Source organism: Diorhabda carinulata, chromosome 5 (assembly GCF_026250575.1).
Source record: "Diorhabda carinulata isolate Delta chromosome 5, icDioCari1.1, whole genome shotgun sequence".
Classification (NCBI taxonomy): Eukaryota; Metazoa; Arthropoda; class Insecta; order Coleoptera; family Chrysomelidae; genus Diorhabda; species Diorhabda carinulata.
In genome coordinates, this window is record NC_079464.1 from 31,303,249 (window position 1) to 31,324,703 (window position 21,455).

The following is a 21,455-nucleotide window of genomic DNA, read 5'->3' on the forward strand; positions in this document are numbered from 1 at the left end:
TTAATTTCTAATATTTCGATACTTAATATAAAATATTTTATTTAAAAAACGTATTTTTTATCGATATAATATAAACCTGTCGTTTTATAATAAATAAAACTATATTTTATTAAAGAAATTTTCTATTTGATTTTTACACAGACGAATAAAACCGGCAACAGTGCAGACTAAGTGTTGATATTGAGTTCGAATTTGCTTCATTAAAATCTGAATAATTTGGTTGTGGAAAACAAGAGTGAAAAATTGTGTTTATAAGCTTAAAACTGCACTAATTCGTAGATCCCAAATCTTGAGAGTAATTATTCGATATCTACGAGTTTAGTTTGAGACTATATAACATTAAACTTTTATGGTGTTTAATTTTTCTATTAAATTCGTGATCCAAAATGGCGTTCGTTTAACGGTTTCAAGGTGTGAATTAAGATTGTGAAATATTTATTTTGAGTTAATTTGAAGTGTTTTCGGGTTGATAAAACTGTGATTTGTTATAAAATACTGAAAAGTGAAGTGAATATATCAGGATGCAAAATGAAAATTAGTCAAAGGTACGTTGACATTTATGATATAACCATTTTCATAATGTCATTTGTCATTGTCATTTTTTGTCATATTGTCATTTTTTAATAATAAAAAAACCGAATAAAAAATAATTAGAGATGAGTTAGAAAGTAAACTGGAAGTAATACACATATTTTTGTTTGATAGGATATTTAAAAGTTTTTCTTTATAGAATGTAGGTGTTGAAATCGTATAATTTTGAAACATTGAAACTCCCGAACCGATCCTGTGCTAGATTTCGGGTTATCCAATCTTTTATTCACTTTTATTTTTCGCAATGAGACAACTTTTCAGTTTTATTCGACAGGAGACAACGTTATTTTTATTTTTTTTTGTTACATAGTTAATGGTTTGTACGAGATAATGAATCATAAAGAAACAATGGTAATAACTCTAAAGATATCTCGTTATTTTTGATTTAAAGTTGAAGTTCGAGAAAATACATTAAAAAATTCAATTTATACATATGTATTAAGCCTCGAGCGACATCCATCTCGGTTTATAAGATCAGAAACTTCGTAGACTTGTCAATTTCTTTCAATTTATCGTTACGTGGTTCTTCATTTTCAAGAAGATTGATTAAATCGCGAAGAATCGATGAAAATATTAGTAGGGTCATTTTTCAGTACTTTTTTTATTATCACGTGACGTACGAATGATTTTATTCTCACGACAAATACGTTTATGGTTAGGTTTCCAAATTGGATGACTAATTATAAAAGATTAGACAAGGTGAACCGAAATATTGTTCTTTATTTTTGTCGCGCCGGCTTCCTAGATCTTCTTAACGAAAAATACGACGTCGTCAGCGTCCCGACGTCGTGTACTTGTTTCAGTTTCGCGGCGCTTTTCGGTCCGGAAACATCAACGATAGTTTTCAGCGCATGTTGCCGATACGTTCCGAGTTTTGAATGCCACTAGCACGTGTTTTGGTTCCGTAATGGCTTAATAAGGTTTTATTTTCACATTTTTCGCTATTATCTATGATTTGTTACGTACACTGCTCCAAATAAAAACGAATCTCGCTGATGTTGAATATTTGAATTCTTTTTGTATTATAGACGATAAAAAAATCGTTTTCATAAGTAGTTTCGAGTTTTTACAAAAAATATCAACATTAATGGTTGTAATTAATCAATTTAATTGCCTCCTGAATCACAAAATGGCCACGTAATATCGTGAAGTAGCTAAAGTTAATTTAAGTATATTTTCTGTACCCCTGGTATAATATAATTTTATTTTTTATGATAAATTATTAAAGATAACTTTCCTTAATTCAAAATTCAATATTTGTTTGTAAATAATGGCTAGAACGACACTGTATTATCAAAAAAACAATTCGTTGTAAATTTTCCCAAAAGTAAATGTTCTTGAAAATATTTAAGGTAAATGGCAACAATGATAAAATTATCAAAATCTAAGTAATTTGAGATCATAATGAAAACACGTCTGTTTAGCGTTTTCTAAATCGTGAAATCCACTTATCGAGGTTCCGGATGTCGAAAATCAGTACTTCCGGTTTTATAAATTAACTTTCCGTTCGTTTTTTTTTTTTTTAAAATTGGTGTATTAAAACCCAGATTACTATTTTTTGATATCTTTTATATCGATAAAAACACCTTATAAAAACCAAATTATATACTAGGTCCGGTCCTGGCACTATAAAATTATATTCCCTATAAAACTTTCCTCATAACAGCTCAAATACGTTTTTTCTTGCACTATTTACAAAAATAATAAATTTTTTACCGTACCAACAATTGTGATCTACCCTCGTATATAATTATTTATTTTGAGAAACCAATGAATACATAGTTTGAAATTTTAAATAGAAATTGGAAAAAAATTGCAACGTGGCAACGTTGTAATTATCGTTACAGTCTAATTTTAACCTGTCAATTTAAAATAATCCTGATCGACTGTTTATTTCATTCGTTTTTATCCAATTGGCAGTTGTAAGAAAAAAAAAATTATGAAACGTAAATTGTTAAATTTTCCATTACCGATTTTATCGACAAGGATTTGATATTAAGAACTCGTCGACTGAAAATGTCTTTCATACACTTTTGCGCCTTCTTTCACTTGAAAAATAGAACTTTTGATAGGAAGTTGACAGCGACTGAACAGCTACGAAAATGTCGCCTTTTACCGAACGTCACTTCAATAAAAACATCTTTTAGGATCGCAGCGGAAATCAATACAACAGAGAAATTGCTGTAGTTATAAAATATTGCAAACGCTACGTTTTATTTTTGTTCTGTGAAATTACCGAAGGAAATAAAGTAAATTGGCTTTGTCTCGTCAAAGAATATAACTGATTGAATTGAATATAACGTAACAAATAAAATGAATTACGAATCCCAGATCAACCACCTCCAACGAACCTACTACTTTCTGTTAAATTTGAAATGTCATTCATTACGCCATCTCCACTTTCAACTGAAAATCTGGCACATTACAGAAAACTGTAAAATGATACTTAATTTGTGGACCATGTTAAAATAGAGATGGGAATTTGTACGTACACTTCTGTCAGTTAAGAAATAACAGTTATTCAAATTACCTTTTGATTATTTTCATATGACTTTTCTGCTTTAGAGATTATATAATTTTAGTTTGGTAACCCTGATTTTTATGAAATATTTTTGATTTTAAACTTCATATTGTTAAACACTGGTTGTTTTCAGTTGACTTCTTAGTTCTGTGAGGGCTTAGATTTTTATTTTGGTAACTCTTATATGCATTAAATATCACTTTATATTGTTAAACATAATCTAAAGTCAAAATTTTGTCATTTTAGTACGATTATAATAAAATATATAGATGATAATCTTTTAGTCGTACAAAAAACTGTACATGAAATATATCAGTCACGTAAAAACTTGAATTAATTCAACCCTAACCATCTCCCAGGAAAAATGTCTATAAAAGAATTTCTAATATAATTTCAGAAACTGTTATTTTCATTGGAAGGAAATAGAAGTTCCCATCTCTATACTAGTACTTTAAAGTGACAATCACAGATTTTTAAAATGTTTGTAAAAAGTGTTGCCTAAACAAGACCAAAGATATAATTACATTATTTATGTAATCAATGAAAGGTGTGTTGGTAGTACTGGTAAACAGATACGGATGAAGTAAATGTGAAATGGGTGTTGCCTAAACAAGATCAGAGATTGTTTATATGAACAGTAATCTTGGCTGGAAAACACAGTACTACGAGATCAATGAATTAAGAAGAATTAGGAAATATTTATAATAATGACAGTTCTACTGAAATTTTTATAGTTTTTTTCGATTTTATACGCAATTATTCATGTTTTACCTTAAGATTAATTATAATTTGGTTGCTGCGGTAATAACTATTGATACGAGTGGTGTTTATAAAGTTGTTAGAGAATGTAAACATGTAAAATACTGGAATGAAATGAAATTTTGTAATATAAAAAACTGTTTATTGTGAAAATATGTGTTGCTTTTATAAAGTACTACAAGTAAACGAGAAGAAAGGAAAGTATATCAACCTCAATATTGAAAATTTTCATTTTTTTGTAAATATTCGAGAACAAATTTCAGAAAATTAGTTTTGATTCCTGATATATCTATATCACACAATTTGTCTTTGTTTTGCACAATTGTTGGGGTCAATTCTGTTTATTTCTACAGAAAATAAAACAAAATAGTACCTTCGGATAGCGATATTAAAACTATATCGGCATACGGAGTATTAAACAAGAAGCTTCAGTCGATATAAAATTTTATTAAGCTATTTTCAGTCCATTAAAAGTGTTTACAATTGATGAAATAGCAGATTAAACGTTAGATCCAGGTTATTAAAAGGATTTTGAGGACAATCAAGGATGATACGATCAAAATTGGGGGGGAAACGGGTTTACCTAACAATCTTTGCGATTGTTTCTTTATTTATAGAAGGTAAGTATTTAGTTTTTATAAGAAATTGTGTTTTTTTTTTTAATTTTTACACATGATTTTTTTATATAAACACTTAGATATGATGTCAGATCTCTTTTTGACACATTTTTTGCTGGAAATTCGAGGTAAAAACAGTCATATCGTTTGCTACGGGAAACAGTGTTGCCAAACTGAATTTTTTGTAACTAGATGTTCTACCTAGAGATTCAGTGGACTCACGTGCCTTTATTTTTTTTAATATTCGTGGAGATGAGGATATTTAATTGGAAAATTGATTTCTATCAATAGTTTTACTAAAATATTTTATATTATGTCTTATATATGTGCGTACTTTGAAACTAATAAATTTAAGAAACTCTGAAAGTTTCAACGAGATAAGACCCGTAAAATTGAAGGGTTTTTATCTTAATAGTTATGTAAGCCTTCCTCGGAGTCTTTATTTACTACTGTCGATGAACTTCTCTGACTCCTCGGGCAAAAAAAAAAACGAAAGTTTAGATGAAATTATCTTTTCGATTTTCAAATCTAAATTAATTACGAATCTCTAAGTTTCGAACGAAAATTTCATTTAAATATCTCGTTTTAATCGAGTTTATAAATAAAAATTAATCACTTGTGACTAAATCCGGTTAATAGAACGGACGAGAAAGCAGTTTTTTCTTCATTAAATTTATCCGACGATAAAAAATAATATCCGGCAATGATTTTCCCGTTTTCTACGGGAGTTTTTCATAAAATAAAATTCCCAAAAAGCTGCGGACGCTAGGAACACTAATAGACGGGATTTGGCGTCCAGCTTGGCTCCCCCCAAAATCAATTCTTGAAATTCTCAATCGACGTATAAAAAACAGAAACTCGCCGCTACCAAATCGTTCGATTGTGTGGAAAACGTCCTAGAAATTCTTAAAAACGGGCTCTGTTGTCGACGCGCCGCGTTTTTAACGAAAATACGGTAACAACGGCTCTGGAAATATCAGATTTTTCGCGACGAATATTGAATCGATTAATATTATTGAGGTTATCGTTCGGGTCTCTTCCAAAATTGTTTTTTTTTTCGTTTTTTCCCAAAATCAATTCTTGAAATTTTCAATCGACGTATAAAAAACAGAAACTCGCCGCTACCAAATCGTTCGATTGTGTGGAAAACGTCCTAGAAATTCTTAAAAACGGGCTCTGTTGTCGACGCGCCGCGTTTTTAACTAAAATACGGTAACAACGGCGCTGGAAATATCAGATTTTTCGCGACGAATATTGAATCGATTAATATTATTGAGGTTATCGTTCGGGTCTCTTCCAAAATTGTTTTTTTTTTTTTTCGTTTTTTCCCAAAATCAATTCTTGAAATTTTCAATCGACGTATAAAAAACAGAAACTCGCCGCTACCAAATCGTTCGATTGTGTGGAAAACGTCCTAGAAATTCTTAAAAACGGGCTCTGTTGTCGACGCGCCGCGTTTTTAACTAAAATACGGTAACAACGGCGCTGGAAATATCAGATTTTTCGCGACGAATATTGAATCGATTAATATTATTGAGGTTATCGTTCGGGTCTCTTCCAAAATTGTTTTTTTTTTTTCGTTTTTTCCCAAAATCAATTCTTGAAATTTTCAATCGACGTATAAAAAACAGAAACTCGCCGCTACCAAATCGTTCGATTGTGTGGAAAACGTCCTAGAAATTCTTAAAAACGGGCTCTGTTGTCGACGCGCCGCGTTTTTAACTAAAATACGGTAACAACGGCGCTGGAAATATCAGATTTTTCGCGACGAATATTGAATCGATTAATATTATTGAGGTTATCGTTCGGGTCTCTTCCAAAATTGTTTTTTTTTTTTCGTTTTTTCCCAAAATCAATTCTTGAAATTTTCAATCGACGTATAAAAAACAGAAACTCGCCGCTACCAAATCGTTCGATTGTGTGGAAAACGTCCTAGAAATTCTTAAAAACGGGCTCTGTTGTCGACGCGCCGCGTTTTTAACTAAAATACGGTAACAACGGCGCTGGAAATATCAGATTTTTCGCGACGAATATTGAATCGATTAATATTATTGAGGTTATCGTTCGGGTCTCTTCCAAAATTGTTTTTTTTTTTTTTCGTTTTTTCCCAAAATCAATTCTTGAAATTTTCAATCGACGTATAAAAAACAGAAACTCGCCGCTACCAAATCGTTCGATTGTGTGGAAAACGTCCTAGAAATTCTTAAAAACGGGCTCTGTTGTCGACGCGCCGCGTTTTTAACTAAAATACGGTAACAACGGCGCTGGAAATATCAGATTTTTCGCGACGAATATTGAATCGATTAATATTATTGAGGTTATCGTTCGGGTCTCTTCCAAAATTGTTTTTTTTTTTTTTCGTTTTTTCCCAAAATCAATTCTTGAAATTTTCAATCGACGTATAAAAAACAGAAACTCGCCGCTACCAAATCGTTCGATTGTGTGGAAAACGTCCTAGAAATTCTTAAAAACGGGCTCTGTTGTCGACGCGCCGCGTTTTTAACTAAAATACGGTAACAACGGCGCTGGAAATATCAGATTTTTCGCGACGAATATTGAATCGATTAATATTATTGAGGTTATCGTTCGGGTCTCTTCCAAAATTGTTTTTTTTTTTCGTTTTTTCCCAAAATCAATTCTTGAAATTTTCAATCGACGTATAAAAAACAGAAACTCGCCGCTACCAAATCGTTCGATTGTGTGGAAAACGTCCTAGAAATTCTTAAAAACGGGCTCTGTTGTCGACGCGCCGCGTCTTTAACGAAAATACGGTAACAACGGCGCTGGGAATATCAGATTTTTTGCGACCAATATTGAATCGATTGTATTAATGAGGTTATCGTTCGGGTCTCTTCAAAAATTGTTCTTTTTGTCGTTTTTTCCCAAAATCAATTCTTGAAATTCTCAATCGACGTATAACAAACAGAAACGGGATTTAATAAAGTAAAAAACTAGTAATTTCACTGGAAAAGAGTGGAAATAAGAAGCTTGTTTTCTCTATAACATATAAATTTTTCCAACAGAATGGCAATCGAGGCACAACGAACTTCAAAGACGAACAAAATTTCAAAAGAAATTGCCACATCGAAAAATGCGGCATTACCGAAAAGAAAATCGACAACCCTTAAAAGAATTACCCTGCAAACGAGAAAAATATTGTTTAACATAATCCTAGCCCCCGAAAAAAGGAAAACGCCACATCATCTGACCCAACAGGGAACATTATTTAACAGATACAACCCTTTATATCTTTTCCCGTTTAAATAATTGATTTAAAACCTACTAAGTATTGTACACGTTCCATTTAAACGAGAAAAATACAATTTGCGGACGAACCACGTAAACGCGCAGTACCAAACCTATAAAATCGAGATGCAACCATCAACACACACTATAAACCCGCTCAAAATACGAAAACGACACGTTACGTTTTGAAATCTGTTTGAACAATCGACATTAAGCAAAATATTGCGGTTCTTTGACGTTCCCTAGGAGTAGCGGACGCTATGAACACGGGAGATTCGACGAAGTCTACGTTGGACGTGGTGATGGGGGTCCACGATGATTTATTCGGCTAGAAACTCACAGCGACCGTCGAAAAAACGCGTCGAGACTTGTTATCGCCGCGCCGGCCGCCGTCCCGTCCACAACGTGCGAATTAAAACGATTTGTGGCGTATGTGCTTGCGATCTGGCACCAAAAAGCTTTGGAATCGGAAATATTTCGTATATAAAAAAGATAATTACCCGGAAAGAGGGAAAATCTGATTGGAAAATCATAAATGACATGTTCATAATGGGAAATGTATCATTTTATAGTGTTCGGCGACCAGGGGTTTCCGTTTATTCTGTAGATGACACGGCAATTACCTTTGAAATGTAATTTACCGTATATACGGTGGAATTTATTGGGCGATCTTACGTTGACTTGAAATAAGAATAAAAACAAAAGTAATTGCGTTCGAACGAACTCTTTTTTTTTTTTTTTTTTTTTTTTTGTTTTTCATATTTTTACGTTTTTCTTATTTATTCGAACGGTTTCTAAGGGCGGTAACACACGATACGTCCAAGGAATGAAAACTTGACGAAAAATTGATCCCGATGCATAAAAAATACAATATTTTAATAGAAAACTCGGTATCCGAATGTTTTTTTTCAGTGTAAGCGCGTAGAACTAACGCATCGATCTCGAATGAATTTAATTTACTTGCGAAAACTACGATTCGATTAAACGTCGAATTTTTCGAATAGAACTCGTATAATTATACGTTCCGAGATCGAAAACGTCAAACTTCATAATGTCAATGTCATATTTTTGACGTATTATCATCGGTAATGCCAAATATCGAAACTAAAAGTGACTAGAAATGGAAGCGCGTTCTTTTGATAAAAAAATTAGCGAACAATTCGTTAAGGTCGTTCCGAAGTGAAATTTAATGTTTGCGTCGAAGAAATTTCACGTTCCGAGATCGAAAACGTCAAACTTCATAATGTCAATGTCATATTTTTGACGTTTTATCATCGGTAATGCCAAATATCGAAACTAAAAGTGACTAGATATGGAAACGCGTTCTTTTGATAAAAAAATTAGCGAACAATTCGTTAAGGTCGTTCCGAAGTGAAATTTAATGTTTGCGTCGAAGAAATTTCACGTTCCGAGATCGAAAACGTCAAACTTCATAATGTCAATGTCATATTTTTGACGTATTATCATCGGCAATGCCAAATATCGAAACTAAAAGTGACTAGAAATGGAAGCGCGTTCTTTTGATAAAAAAATTTAGCGAACAATTCGTTAAGGTCGTTCCGAAGTGAAATTTAATGTTTGCGTCGAAGAAATTTCACGTTCCGAGATCGAAAACGTCAAACTTCATAATGTCAATGTCATATTTTTGACGTATTATCATCGGTAATGCCAAATATCGAAACTAAAAGTGACTAGAAATGGAAGCGCGTTCTTTTGATAAAAAAATTTAGCGAACAATTCGTTAAGGTCGTTCCGAAATGTTTGTATCAACGAAATTTCTCTCTCTCTCTCTCGTGTAAATTCATCAATAAATGAGAAGTTTGAGCTTTGAATAATAATCGAGGGCTATCCATACCTTCGGGTTAAGGATGAAGGATTATACAACGTAATGTTGAGAGAAAATTTAATTTCCGAATTTACATAAACGGAAATGGATTGAATTTCCGAAGTACCGATCGTCTAATGCCAAAAATAATTATCATACGAGGGTCTTATAAAAAGAAAGTTTCATTAGGAAGGTTTATAAGAGTTGGGGCTGCACTAGATCGAGTATATAGATTCAAATTCTGGAAAATAAAAATGGTTTCGTGAAAAATATGCCTCATTAGTTCGGAAACTTGTTAGATAACCCTCGTATACACACATATTTAACCAAAAACTAAAATGAAGTATCGAAAACTGTCAGATTTATGTAAACATTTGACAGATGACGTTTAAAACAAGTCAGCAGCATTATAATTCGGGAAATTTAACCTCAAAATCGCGGCGAATCCAATAAATCAAAAATTTTAACCTAAGACGAATGTAACCTTCAAAAATTGAAGTTTAAATGTATGTCAGAACCGCCTCGATTCCCAACCGCTATAACTCTCTGTCCGAGTGTAAATCCAACAGACAAATTGAGACCTTTTAACACCTCCCGATCTTTCCTCGAGCTTCACAAACTCATCCTCATAATTATCAATGTTTCCCGGATATATTATGGTAGCGATCATCCCTTACGCGACGACAAGGGTGGTTTATTGGGAAGGACGCATATTTCGTTTCGAATTCAAATTAAATAAACACAAAATAACAATTTGTAACTGTCAAATGTCAGTGGATGTATACGTATCGAGTCAAAGTCTCGATTCACTATAAAAGTAGCCATTTTGACGTTGATGATTTAGTTGTTGAGGTTATAATTTATTTTTATAATATATTTAATTATTAGAACAGTTTTTATAATTTAAATAATAATGGTATCTTCTATTTTACGATGTAGTCAAATTCATATGACGTTTATGTAGTATCAACTGTGTGTCAAATTTCGTAACATTTCGATCAGTTATTAAAAAGTGACTGCTATTTAAATGAACCTATTTTCGTTATTTGTTCCCATCTCTAGACTCGACTAAAATGTACAGTTTTACGAAAATTCCATTTATATTTATGTATAAAATATATTAAGATCGATATAATCGATTAAAATCGATATTTCGAGATCTAATAATACGAAAAATCGTACTTCAACATTTCCATCAATAATAATTTAGATGTTTTACACCGTTTTAGCGATGAAATTTATAAATTTCAAAACTATTATTCTATTATATAACCTGTTCCCATCTCTAGACTTAACTAAATCTTTTTGTTTGACGCAATTTCCGGCGTACGAGTCGTCAATGATTCGACGGGGTCAATATTAAGTTCGAGTATACCCACATGAGGGTAAGTTGCCCTTTATACTTGTCTGGGATTAATCGAAGAATTATTATGGTAATAATTCGTCGACGATGTAACAAAGAAACAAGGATTGCGTAATAACAGCGAAACGTCACGACCACTAAACATGTAAATCACACTTATAGTATGTAAATCCAGTCTTTTACGACCTTCAAATAGTCTCGTAGTTTCTGCCACGTAACGTCACTTTATAGAGATGGAAAAATTTACCATTTCATCGCATCATTTAAAAATAACGATTAAAAAACATATTTTATAACGAAAATTAATAATTTGTTAATTCTAAAAATCGATGACGAGTAAGATTTAAAAAAGAAGAACGTAAGTCACTTGTCAATATGTGACGGAAAACATTATATGTCAAAACTGTTGAACATAAAACATAAAAATCAATCCATAGATCTTTTAGAAAAAATAAAAAATGCAGAGTACATTCACCGGTGTACATAAAGTTACAAATATAAATCAGCTGGTCGATGTAAATTAATTCGTGTGTTGTCGCTCCCATCTCTACTTCATCCTTCAAATGACGCAGCGTCTCGATGTTTATCGTTAGTGAATAAATGGCGTTAGGACCGTAAATCCGTTATTGTTTTAGATGAGTCTCAATAATATCTTGAAGCTTTAACGGGCTCTTAATGTTCCCTAACCTATTTACAGACTTCTAGAGCTTCTCGAATTTCATTGTTTCGAATAAAAATATTGATGTTAATTTGGGTGTTTAATTCCGTCATAACAGGGTACAGTTCAACGTTCCGTTGTGTATACGAGGGGCGCGCTACAATTTCAAACGTACGTTAGAAGGTTTTTAATTGATATTGACATTTTTTGGAATTATTTTGGAAGCATTTTACATGGAATTAGGTATTAATATTTAAAAATACTAATATTTTCGATTTCTATGATTTTTTGTTTAGAAAAGAGAATAATAAAAGTTGAAATTGATTTTTTTTTGTATTCTCCATAGTTTTAATTTTGTTTAAGTTTCATTTTTGTACATGTTTTGATATCTAATAATACGGGGGGACTAAGGAAAGTAATACATTTTACGAATCCGCGTTAAAGTCACTTTTCACCCTCGTATATGATTATTAATCGAATTTATTCGTCAAATATAAACAGAACCGTGTACAGCGACCGATAAATAGTAATCTCTATGCTCATTTAATAAGAAAATAGCATTTTCGTCCGGATATAGCGAATTTTTTGTCCGACTTGACGATTCCGTTGCTGAATTCCCCGGAGGCGAAGAAATAAGTAAAAAAAAAAGAGAAGAAATGGCGAAATTACCATCGTATCTATTCATTTATTATATAAATTTACGAGGGCGATCAAATATGCACGGAAATTACTGGAATCAGAATGGAGAAGGGACACCGGCGTTGAAGAATTTTATTACTCGAAGGTTTCAAGCTTATTGAGGAAAGAAAAATTGTTTTATTACACGGGAGATCAACGCATGATCCGTGCAAAAAAAACGCCAACTCCTAACCAAGAAATCGTTGCCGATACAGAATAAACAGAATAAAAAAGGCCATCTGCAAGTTATGGGAAAGAAGAAGAGCCTTAGAGCGGATGTGTGACGTGTGATTGGATAGAGTCCAATCTTTAGCTGGTCTGAGTACCAAAACTGGGACCCTCGAAGTCTAGAAACCGAAGTAAATTCAAGTAATCATTACACTGATAGTTTTTCAACTTTTCGACTATTTCCGTTCATATTTAGTTCCCAAATTAAAAAAAATGATTCGTGGAGACATAATTTAAAATAGATGAAGAGATTTTGGTAAAAAAAATCAGCGAATTTACCGGACGTGACGATTTTTTACGATGTTGATTATTGCGGTCATTTGAAACTACCCTCGTATACTCGCATCGATCCATCGTATGAAATATAATATTAATTTTTCGACTCTCATCCGAAATGTGTTTTTTTTTTTCTCATCCGCTTCGTTTAAGTTCAAATTTTAATGTAAACGGCGCTGCTGCTTCATTTTACCAACTAGGGAAATATTGAAAAAGTTTTAACACTTTAAGAATCGCGATTTATCTTTATCTTTAAATCTCTTTTATGTCCCTACCGCCCTTATCACTAAAGGGAGATACTTAATTTTATAGACGGAGCCTAATTAATAATTCTACTTTAGTTATTTGAAATATTAAATCAACTAAAGATTACAAATTTCGTGAATTCGTATATTTTTGTTCCAACTAAATCGAAAAATACAGATTTCGATTAGTAAAACTCCACGCCACGTGTCTAATATGCGTACAAACTCAGTTCATTACACGCCACGCCACGCCAAGTGTCGAATATGCGTACAAACTTAGTCCACTACACGCCACGCCACGCCAAGTGTCGAATATGCGTACAAACTTAGTCCACTACACGCCACGCCACGCCAAGTGACGAATATGCGTACAAATTCAGTCCACTACACGCTACGCCACGCCTCGTGTTTAATATACGTACAAATTCAGTCCACTACACGCTACGCCACGCCTCGTGTTTAATATACGTACAAACTCAGTCCACTACACGCTACGCCACGCCTCGTGTTTAATATGCGTACAAATTTAGTTCACTACACGCTACGCCACGCCTCGTGTTTAATATACGTACAAATTCAGTCCACTACACGCTACGCCACGCCTCGTGTTTAATATACGTACAAATTCAGTCCACTACACGCTACGCCACGCCTCGTGTTTAATATACGTACAAATTCAGTCCACTACACGCTACGCCACGCCTCGTGTTTAATATAAGTACAAATTCAGTCCACTACACGCTACGCCACGCCTCGTGTTTAATATAAGTACAAACTTAGTCCTCTACACGGCACGCCACGCCTCGTGTTTAATATACGTACAAATTCAGTCCACTACACGCTACGCCACGCCTCGTGTTTAATATACGTACAAATTCAGTCCACTACACGCTACGCCACGCCTCGTGTTTAATATACGTACAAATTCAGTCCACTACACGCTACGCCACGCCTCGTGTTTAATATACGTACAAATTCAGTCCACTACACGCTACGCCACGCCTCGTGTTTAATATAAGTACAAACTTAGTCCACTACACGCTACGCCACGCCTCGTGTTTAATATAAGTACAAACTTAGTCCACTACACGCTACGCCACGCCTCGTGTTTAATATACGTACAAATTCAGTCCACTACACGCTACGCCACGCCTCGTGTTTAATATACGTACAAATTCAGTCCACTACACGCTACGCCACGCCTCGTGTTTAATATACGTACAAATTCAGTCCACTACACGCTACGCCACGCCTCGTGTTTAATATAAGTACAAATTCAGTCCACTACACGCTACGCCACGCCTCGTGTTTAATATAAGTACAAACTTAGTCCACTACACGCTACGCCACGCCTCGTGTTTAATATACGTACAAATTCAGTCCACTACACGCTACGCCACGCCTCGTGTTTAATATACGTACAAATTCAGTCCACTACACGCTACGCCACGCCTCGTGTTTAATATACGTACAAATTCAGTCCACTACACGCTACGCCACGCCTCGTGTTTAATATAAGTACAAACTTAGTCCTCTACACGGCACGCCACTCCTCGTGTCGAATATGCGTACAAACTCAGTGGCGTGGCGTGGCGTGGCGTGGCCGGCCGATTAATATTGAATTAAATAGAAAAACACATGTACACATATTCGACAGATGGCGTGAGGTGGCGTGGCGTGGCGTGTTACTAGTGGGTTTCGGGCTTTATTCGCTCTATTTTATTTTGATATCCTTCTTTTCCGAAGTCTTCAAGTGTCTATTGAGGCGACTAGATTCCTCCTAGCCTTCGTTATTGACACACTCTCAGAAGATCTATTCTCCGACTAAGTTTTTTTGTCTACCTCGTAAATCGATTTCAAAATAAAAATTTCGTTCGACAAACGATTCGTACCTCCGATCTCGACGAACTTACCAACTACACCGTTAAGGCTCGATGTAAGTTTCGACGAGACGTCGTTTAACAAACAAAGAAAAACAAATTTTTTTTATTTTTTTTTTTATTTTTTCGAATTAAAAATGATGTAGGCGGGTATATTATATCCTGTTACGGTCCTGTAGTTGACAGACGATCCTCGTAGAAAAACTAATCGTGTAATATGAAACTGTGGCGGGCGATCTCTTGAATAAAAGATCCGTACGAATATGACCCGAGTCTAATAAGTTTCGGGGTATGTGTTATGCGCTTAGAAATGGCTTATTTACCTCAGAAATACGGCTAAACCCCAAATAGAATAAATCATTTTCGCCAAAAAGTCCTTCTTACATTCGGCGAGGTCCTCAATTGAAATTACCGGGGTCGAACTACATTTAATCGACGACGAACGTTTCTCCCAACCAGAATCGTCGGTTTTATTCGATTTAAACCGACAGATACGACATGCAATGTTGCCAACTTTCAATAGTAGCCGAATAAACCTAACCTCGTATTTGGATTTTGTTTAAGGCCAATTTCCGTTTCGAAAATTCGCGAATCTTTTCTGTAGTTTCAAACCGGATTGTTTTTTTTTTATTTTTTCTTGCAGGATTTTGGGCCCTGAAGGAGATGCGGATCGGCGTACCGGAAGCGGCGCTGTCCGGTGACACGGTAACGTTGTCCTGCGAATACAATCTCGAGGAAGTCGCTTTGTATTCGATCAAATGGTATTGGAACGACGAGGAGTTTTATAGATACGTTCCTAAGGAATCGCCGCCCTTCAGGGCTTTTTCAGTTACATTCGCCGATTTTAATGTTGACGTAAGTTTTTATATTATGAGGGGTGGAACTGAAAAAATATGACGATAAATCCGAAATACGGGGCATTTCGGTAGGGCGTTGTTCGTAACGAAGTATTTAGGATGTCAATATTACTTATCGATATCGAATAATCGTTGAAATGTCATTGTATCGCGTAAATTTTAGCCAAAATATTGTCTATTAATATCGTATAATTATCGTATTGTCATTAGAACGTCAATAACAGCCAAAATCTTGTTTATTAATATCGTATAATTATCGTATTGTCATTAGAACGTCAATAACAGCCAAAATCTTGTTTATTAATATCGTATAATTATCGTACTGTCATTATATCGTCAATTTTAGCCAAAATCTTGTCTATTAATATCGTATAATTATCGTATTGTCATTAGAACGTCAATAACAGCCAAAATATTGTCTATTAATATCGTATAATTATCGTACTGTCATTATATCGTCAATTTTAGCCAAAATCTTGTCTATTATTATCGTATAATTATCGTATCGTCATTAGAACGTCAATTAAAGCCAAAATCTTGTCAATTGATATCGCATAATTATCGTATTGTCATTAGAACGTCAATTAAAGCCAAAATCTTGTCAATTAATATCGCATAATTATCGTATTGTCATTAGAACGTCAATTAAAGCCAAAATCTTGTCAATTGATATCGCATAATTATCGTATTGTCATTAGAACGTCAATTAAAGCCAAAATCTTGTCAATTGATATCGCATAATTATCGTATCGTCATTAGAACGTCAATTAAAGCCAAAATCTTGTCAATTGATATCGCATAATTATCGTATCGTCATTAGAACGTCAATTAAAGCCAAAATCTTGTCAATTGATATCGCATAATTATCGTATTGTCATTAGAACGTCAATTAAAACCAAAATCTTGTCAATTAATATCGCATAATTATCGTATTGTCATTAGAACGTCAATTAAAGCCAAAATCTTGTCAATTGATATCGCATAATTATCGTATTGTCATTAGAACGTCAATTAAAGCCAAAATCTTGTCTATTAATATCGCATAATTATCGTATTGTCATTAGAACGTCAATTAAAGCCAAAATCTAGTCCTTTAATATCGTATAATTATCGTAGAGTCATTAGAATGTCTATTAAATCCAAAATATTGTCAATTAATATCGTATAATTATCGTATTGTCATTAGAACGTCAATTAAAGCCAAAATCTTGTCAATTGATATCGCATAATTATCGTATTGTCATTAGAACGTCAATTTAAAGCCAAAATCTTGTCAATTAATATCATATAATTATCGTATTGTCAATTGGATGTCAATTAAAGCCAAAATCTTGTCAATTAATATCGTATAATTATCGTATTGTCATTAGAACGTCAATTTAAAGCCAAAATCTTGTCAATTAATATCGTAAAATCGACGTATTGTCTTTTTATTCTTAATTTCAGCCAAAATCTTGTTAATTAATATCGTATAATTATCGTATTGTCATTTGAATGTCAATTAAAGCCAAAATCTTGTCAATTAATATCGTATAATTATCGTATTGTCATTAGAACGTCAATTAAAGCCAAAATCTTGTCAATTAATATCGTATAATTATCGTATTGTCAATTGGATGTCAATTAAAGCCAAAATCTTGTCAATTAATATCGTATAATTATCGTATTGTCAATTGGATGTCAATTAAAGCCAAAATCTTGTCAATTAATATCGTATAATTATCGTATTGTCATTAGAACGTCAATTAAAGCCAAAATCTTGTCAATTAATATCGTATAATTATCGTATTGTCAATTGGATGTCAATTAAAGCCAAAATCTTGTCAATTGATATCGCATAATTATCGTATTGTCATTAGAACGTCAATTTAAAGCCAAAATCTTGTCAATTAATATCGTATAATTATCGTATTGTCAATTGGATGTCAATTAAAGCCAAAATCTTGTCAATTAATATCGTATAATTATCGTATTGTCATTAGAACGTCAATTTAAAGCCAAAATCTTGTCAATTAATATCGTAAAATCGACGTATTGTCTTTTTATTCTTAATTTCAGCCAAAATCTTGTTAATTAATATCGTATAATTATCGTATTGTCATTTGAATGTCAATTAAAGCCAAAATCTTGTCAATTAATATCGTATAATTATCGTATTGTCATTAGAACGTCAATTAAAGCCAAAATCTTGTCAATTAATATCGTATAATTATCGTATTGTCAATTGGATGTCAATTAAAGCCAAAATCTTGTCAATTAATATCGTATAATTATCGTATTGTCATAAGAACGTCAATTTAAAGCCAAAATCTTGTCAATTAATATCGTAAAATCGACGTATTGTCTTTTTATTCTTAATTTCAGCCAAAATATTGTCAATTAATATCGTATAATTATCGTATTGTCATTTGAATGTCAATTAAAGCCAAAATCTTGTCAATTAATATCGTATAATTATCGTATTGTCATTAGAACGTCAATTAAAGCCAAAATCTAGTCCTTTAATATCGTATAATTATCGTAGAGTCATTAGAATGTCTATTAAATCCAAAATATTGTCAATTAATATCGTATAATTATCGTACTGTCGCTAGAATGTCAATTAAAGCCAAAATCTTGTCAATTGATATCGCATAATTATCGTATTGTCATTAGAACGTCAATTAAAGCCAAAATCTAGTCCTTTAATATCGTATAATTATCGTAGAGTCATTAGAATGTCTATTAAATCCAAAATATTGTCAATTAATATCGTATAATTATCGTACTGTCGCTAGAATGTCAATTAAAGCCAAAATCTTGTCAATTGATATCGCATAATTATCGTATTGTCATTAGAACGTCAATTAAAGCCAAAATCTTGTCAATTGATATCGCATAATTATCGTATTGTCATTAGAACGTCAATTAAAGCCAAAATCTTGTCAATTGATATCGCATAATTATCGTATCGTCATTAGAACGTCAATTAAAGCCAAAATCTTGTCAATTGATATCGCATAATTATCGTATCGTCATTAGAACGTCAATTAAAGCCAAAATCTTGTCAATTGATATCGCATAATTATCGTATTGTCATTAGAACGTCAATTAAAACCAAAATCTTGTCAATTAATATCGCATAATTATCGTATTGTCATTAGAACGTCAATTAAAGCCAAAATCTTGTCAATTGATATCGCATAATTATCGTATTGTCATTAGAACGTCAATTAAAGCCAAAATCTTGTCTATTAATATCGCATAATTATCGTATTGTCATTAGAACGTCAATTAAAGCCAAAATCTAGTCCTTTAATATCGTATAATTATCGTAGAGTCATTAGAATGTCTATTAAATCCAAAATATTGTCAATTAATATCGTATAATTATCGTACTGTCGCTAGAATGTCAATTTTAGCCAAAATCTTGTCTAATGATATCGTTTATTTTTCAAAATCTTTTTAAATCTATGCTTAAATTAAAAAAAAAAACACGTGACACCCCTCGCAGGAGAGGGGGATCATAAAAATGTGACAACCTATGACAATAACGGTGGGAGGTATTCAAACGTTCTAAAATTCGCGTGACGTAATAATATGGATGGCTCCTTAACCATTAATCATTTGTCAAAGTTCCATGTTTATTAATCGTTCTGTGTCACCTGTCAGTTGTCATCGGTTTCGTAGGCATTTTTTCGCGATTATAATTTCAAGTTTCGCACTTTTCGATATTTTTTTTTCCTAATAATTAGATTCTGGCAGACGTTAATAGAAAATTGTGGTCATCCAATAGATTATTTTGTCGAAACTAGAGAATCCATGACTCCTATTGTTGATAAAACCATCAATATTATGAAGCGAATCAGATTCCGGAACGGACATTCCGAAGAAAAGATCCGACAGGTGGAGGAAAATAGAATCGATTGAATTATCTGTCCGAGGTACCATTTCGAAAAAGTCTCGTTCGAATCCGAACTATTCTTTCGACGTTTTTATCTCGTAATCTATTTCGAATTGCTTTTTCTACAATGGGAACGGGTCCTTTCTCTTCGATTGTTATCCTTGTCGAAGTGTTTGAATTGTGAAAAAAATCTTTCGATCGCGCATATTATGTAACTTAATTACTCGACGCTCGCCAGGGCCGTATTTAGACCCGAAGATATTTCGGAAACGCCTTAATCGTTTTCGGGAACGAACGATTGAAATTATTTGGAATTTTTCGAGTTTGGAAAGTGATAAATTAGCTGTCGCTAACTCGATGACAAATTTTCAAATCGCGAATTTTATTCTCGTCGATAATTTTCTAGTTGAAAGGAAAACTTTGACGCTCGCCCTTTGACGCTAGGTAATTACTTATCGTCCTTTTTTCGTCCCTTCTTGTTTACAGACTTTCAAATCTTTTTAACGAATTAAATTAAAAGGCCGACTTTTGAATTATGTTTTGATCGCCTCTTTTTTAACCAATTTTGCAGAAACGTATTTCAAAATTTCGTCTATAATATCGTATAATCGTCGTATTGTCTTTTTATTCTTAATTTCAGCCAAAATCTTGTTAATTAATATCGTATAATTATCGTATTGTCATTTGAATGTCAATTAAAGCCAAAATCTTGTCAATTAATATCGTATAATTATCGTATTGTCAATTGGATGTCAATTAAAGCCAAAATCTTGTCAATTAATATCGTATAATTATCGTATTGTCATTAGAACGTCAATTTAAAGCCAAAATCTTGTCAATTAATATCGTATAATTATCGTATTGTCAATTGGATGTCAATTAAAGCCAAAATCTTGTCAATTAATATCGTATAATTATCGTATTGTCAATTGGATGTCAATTAAAGCCAAAATCTTGTCAATTAATATCGTATAATTATCGTATTGTCATTAGAACGTCAATTTAAAGCCAAAATCTTGTCAATTAATATCGTATAATTATCGTATTGTCAATTGGATGTCAATTAAAGCCAAAATCTTGTCAATTAATATCGTATAATTATCGTATTGTCAATTGGATGTCAATTAAAGCCAAAATCTTGTCAATTAATATCGTATAATTATCGTATTGTCATTAGAACGTCAATTTAAAGCCAAAATCTTGTCAATTAATATCGTATAATTATCGTATTGTCATTAGAACGTCAATTTAAAGCCAAAATCTTGTCAATTAATATCGTATAATTATCGTATTGTCAATTGGATGTCAATTAAAGCCAAAATCTTGTCAATTAATATCGTATAATTATCGTATTGTCATTAGAACGTCAATTTAAAGCCAAAATCTTGTCAATTAATATCGTATAATTATCGTATTGTCAATTTGATGTCAATTAAAGCCAAAATCTTGTCAATTAATATCGTATAATTATCGTATTGTCATTAGAACGTCAATTTAAAGCCAAAATCTTGTCAATTAATATCGTAAAATCGTCGTATTGTCTTTTTATTCTCAATTTCAGCCAAAATCTTGTCTATTAATATCGTAAAATCGTCGTATTGTCTTTTTATTCTCAATTTCAGCCAAAATCTTGTCTATTAATATCGTATAATTATCGTACTACCATTAAAATGTCAATTTGAGCCAAAATCTTGTCTATTAATATCGTAAAATCGTCGTATTGTCTTTTTATTCTCAATTTCAGCAAAAATCTTGTCTATTATTATCGTATAATTATCGTACTGTCATTATATCGTCAATTTTAGCCAAAATCTTGTCTATTAATATC

At 32.7% G+C, this 21,455-nt stretch overlaps 1 protein-coding gene across 5 annotated transcripts in view; it reads left to right on the forward strand.

Annotated features, from left to right (window-relative positions):
* LOC130893781 (uncharacterized) overlaps window positions 1–21,455 on the forward strand; it is a 67,073-nt gene that overhangs the window by 17,441 nt on the left and 28,177 nt on the right. The window contains exons 1-3 of one of the 5 annotated variants that reach the window (XM_057800148.1): window positions 1,393–1,511; window positions 4,225–4,491; window positions 15,531–15,742. In XM_057800148.1, coding sequence (XP_057656131.1) covers window positions 4,419–4,491; window positions 15,531–15,742 — 285 coding nt within the window. In that variant the 5' untranslated portion in view covers window positions 1,393–1,511; window positions 4,225–4,418. Of the gene's footprint in view, window positions 1–1,392; window positions 4,492–15,530; window positions 15,743–21,455 lie in introns of those variants that run through there. The other 4 variants (XM_057800149.1, XM_057800150.1, XM_057800147.1 and 1 more) reach the window with 4 other exon arrangements.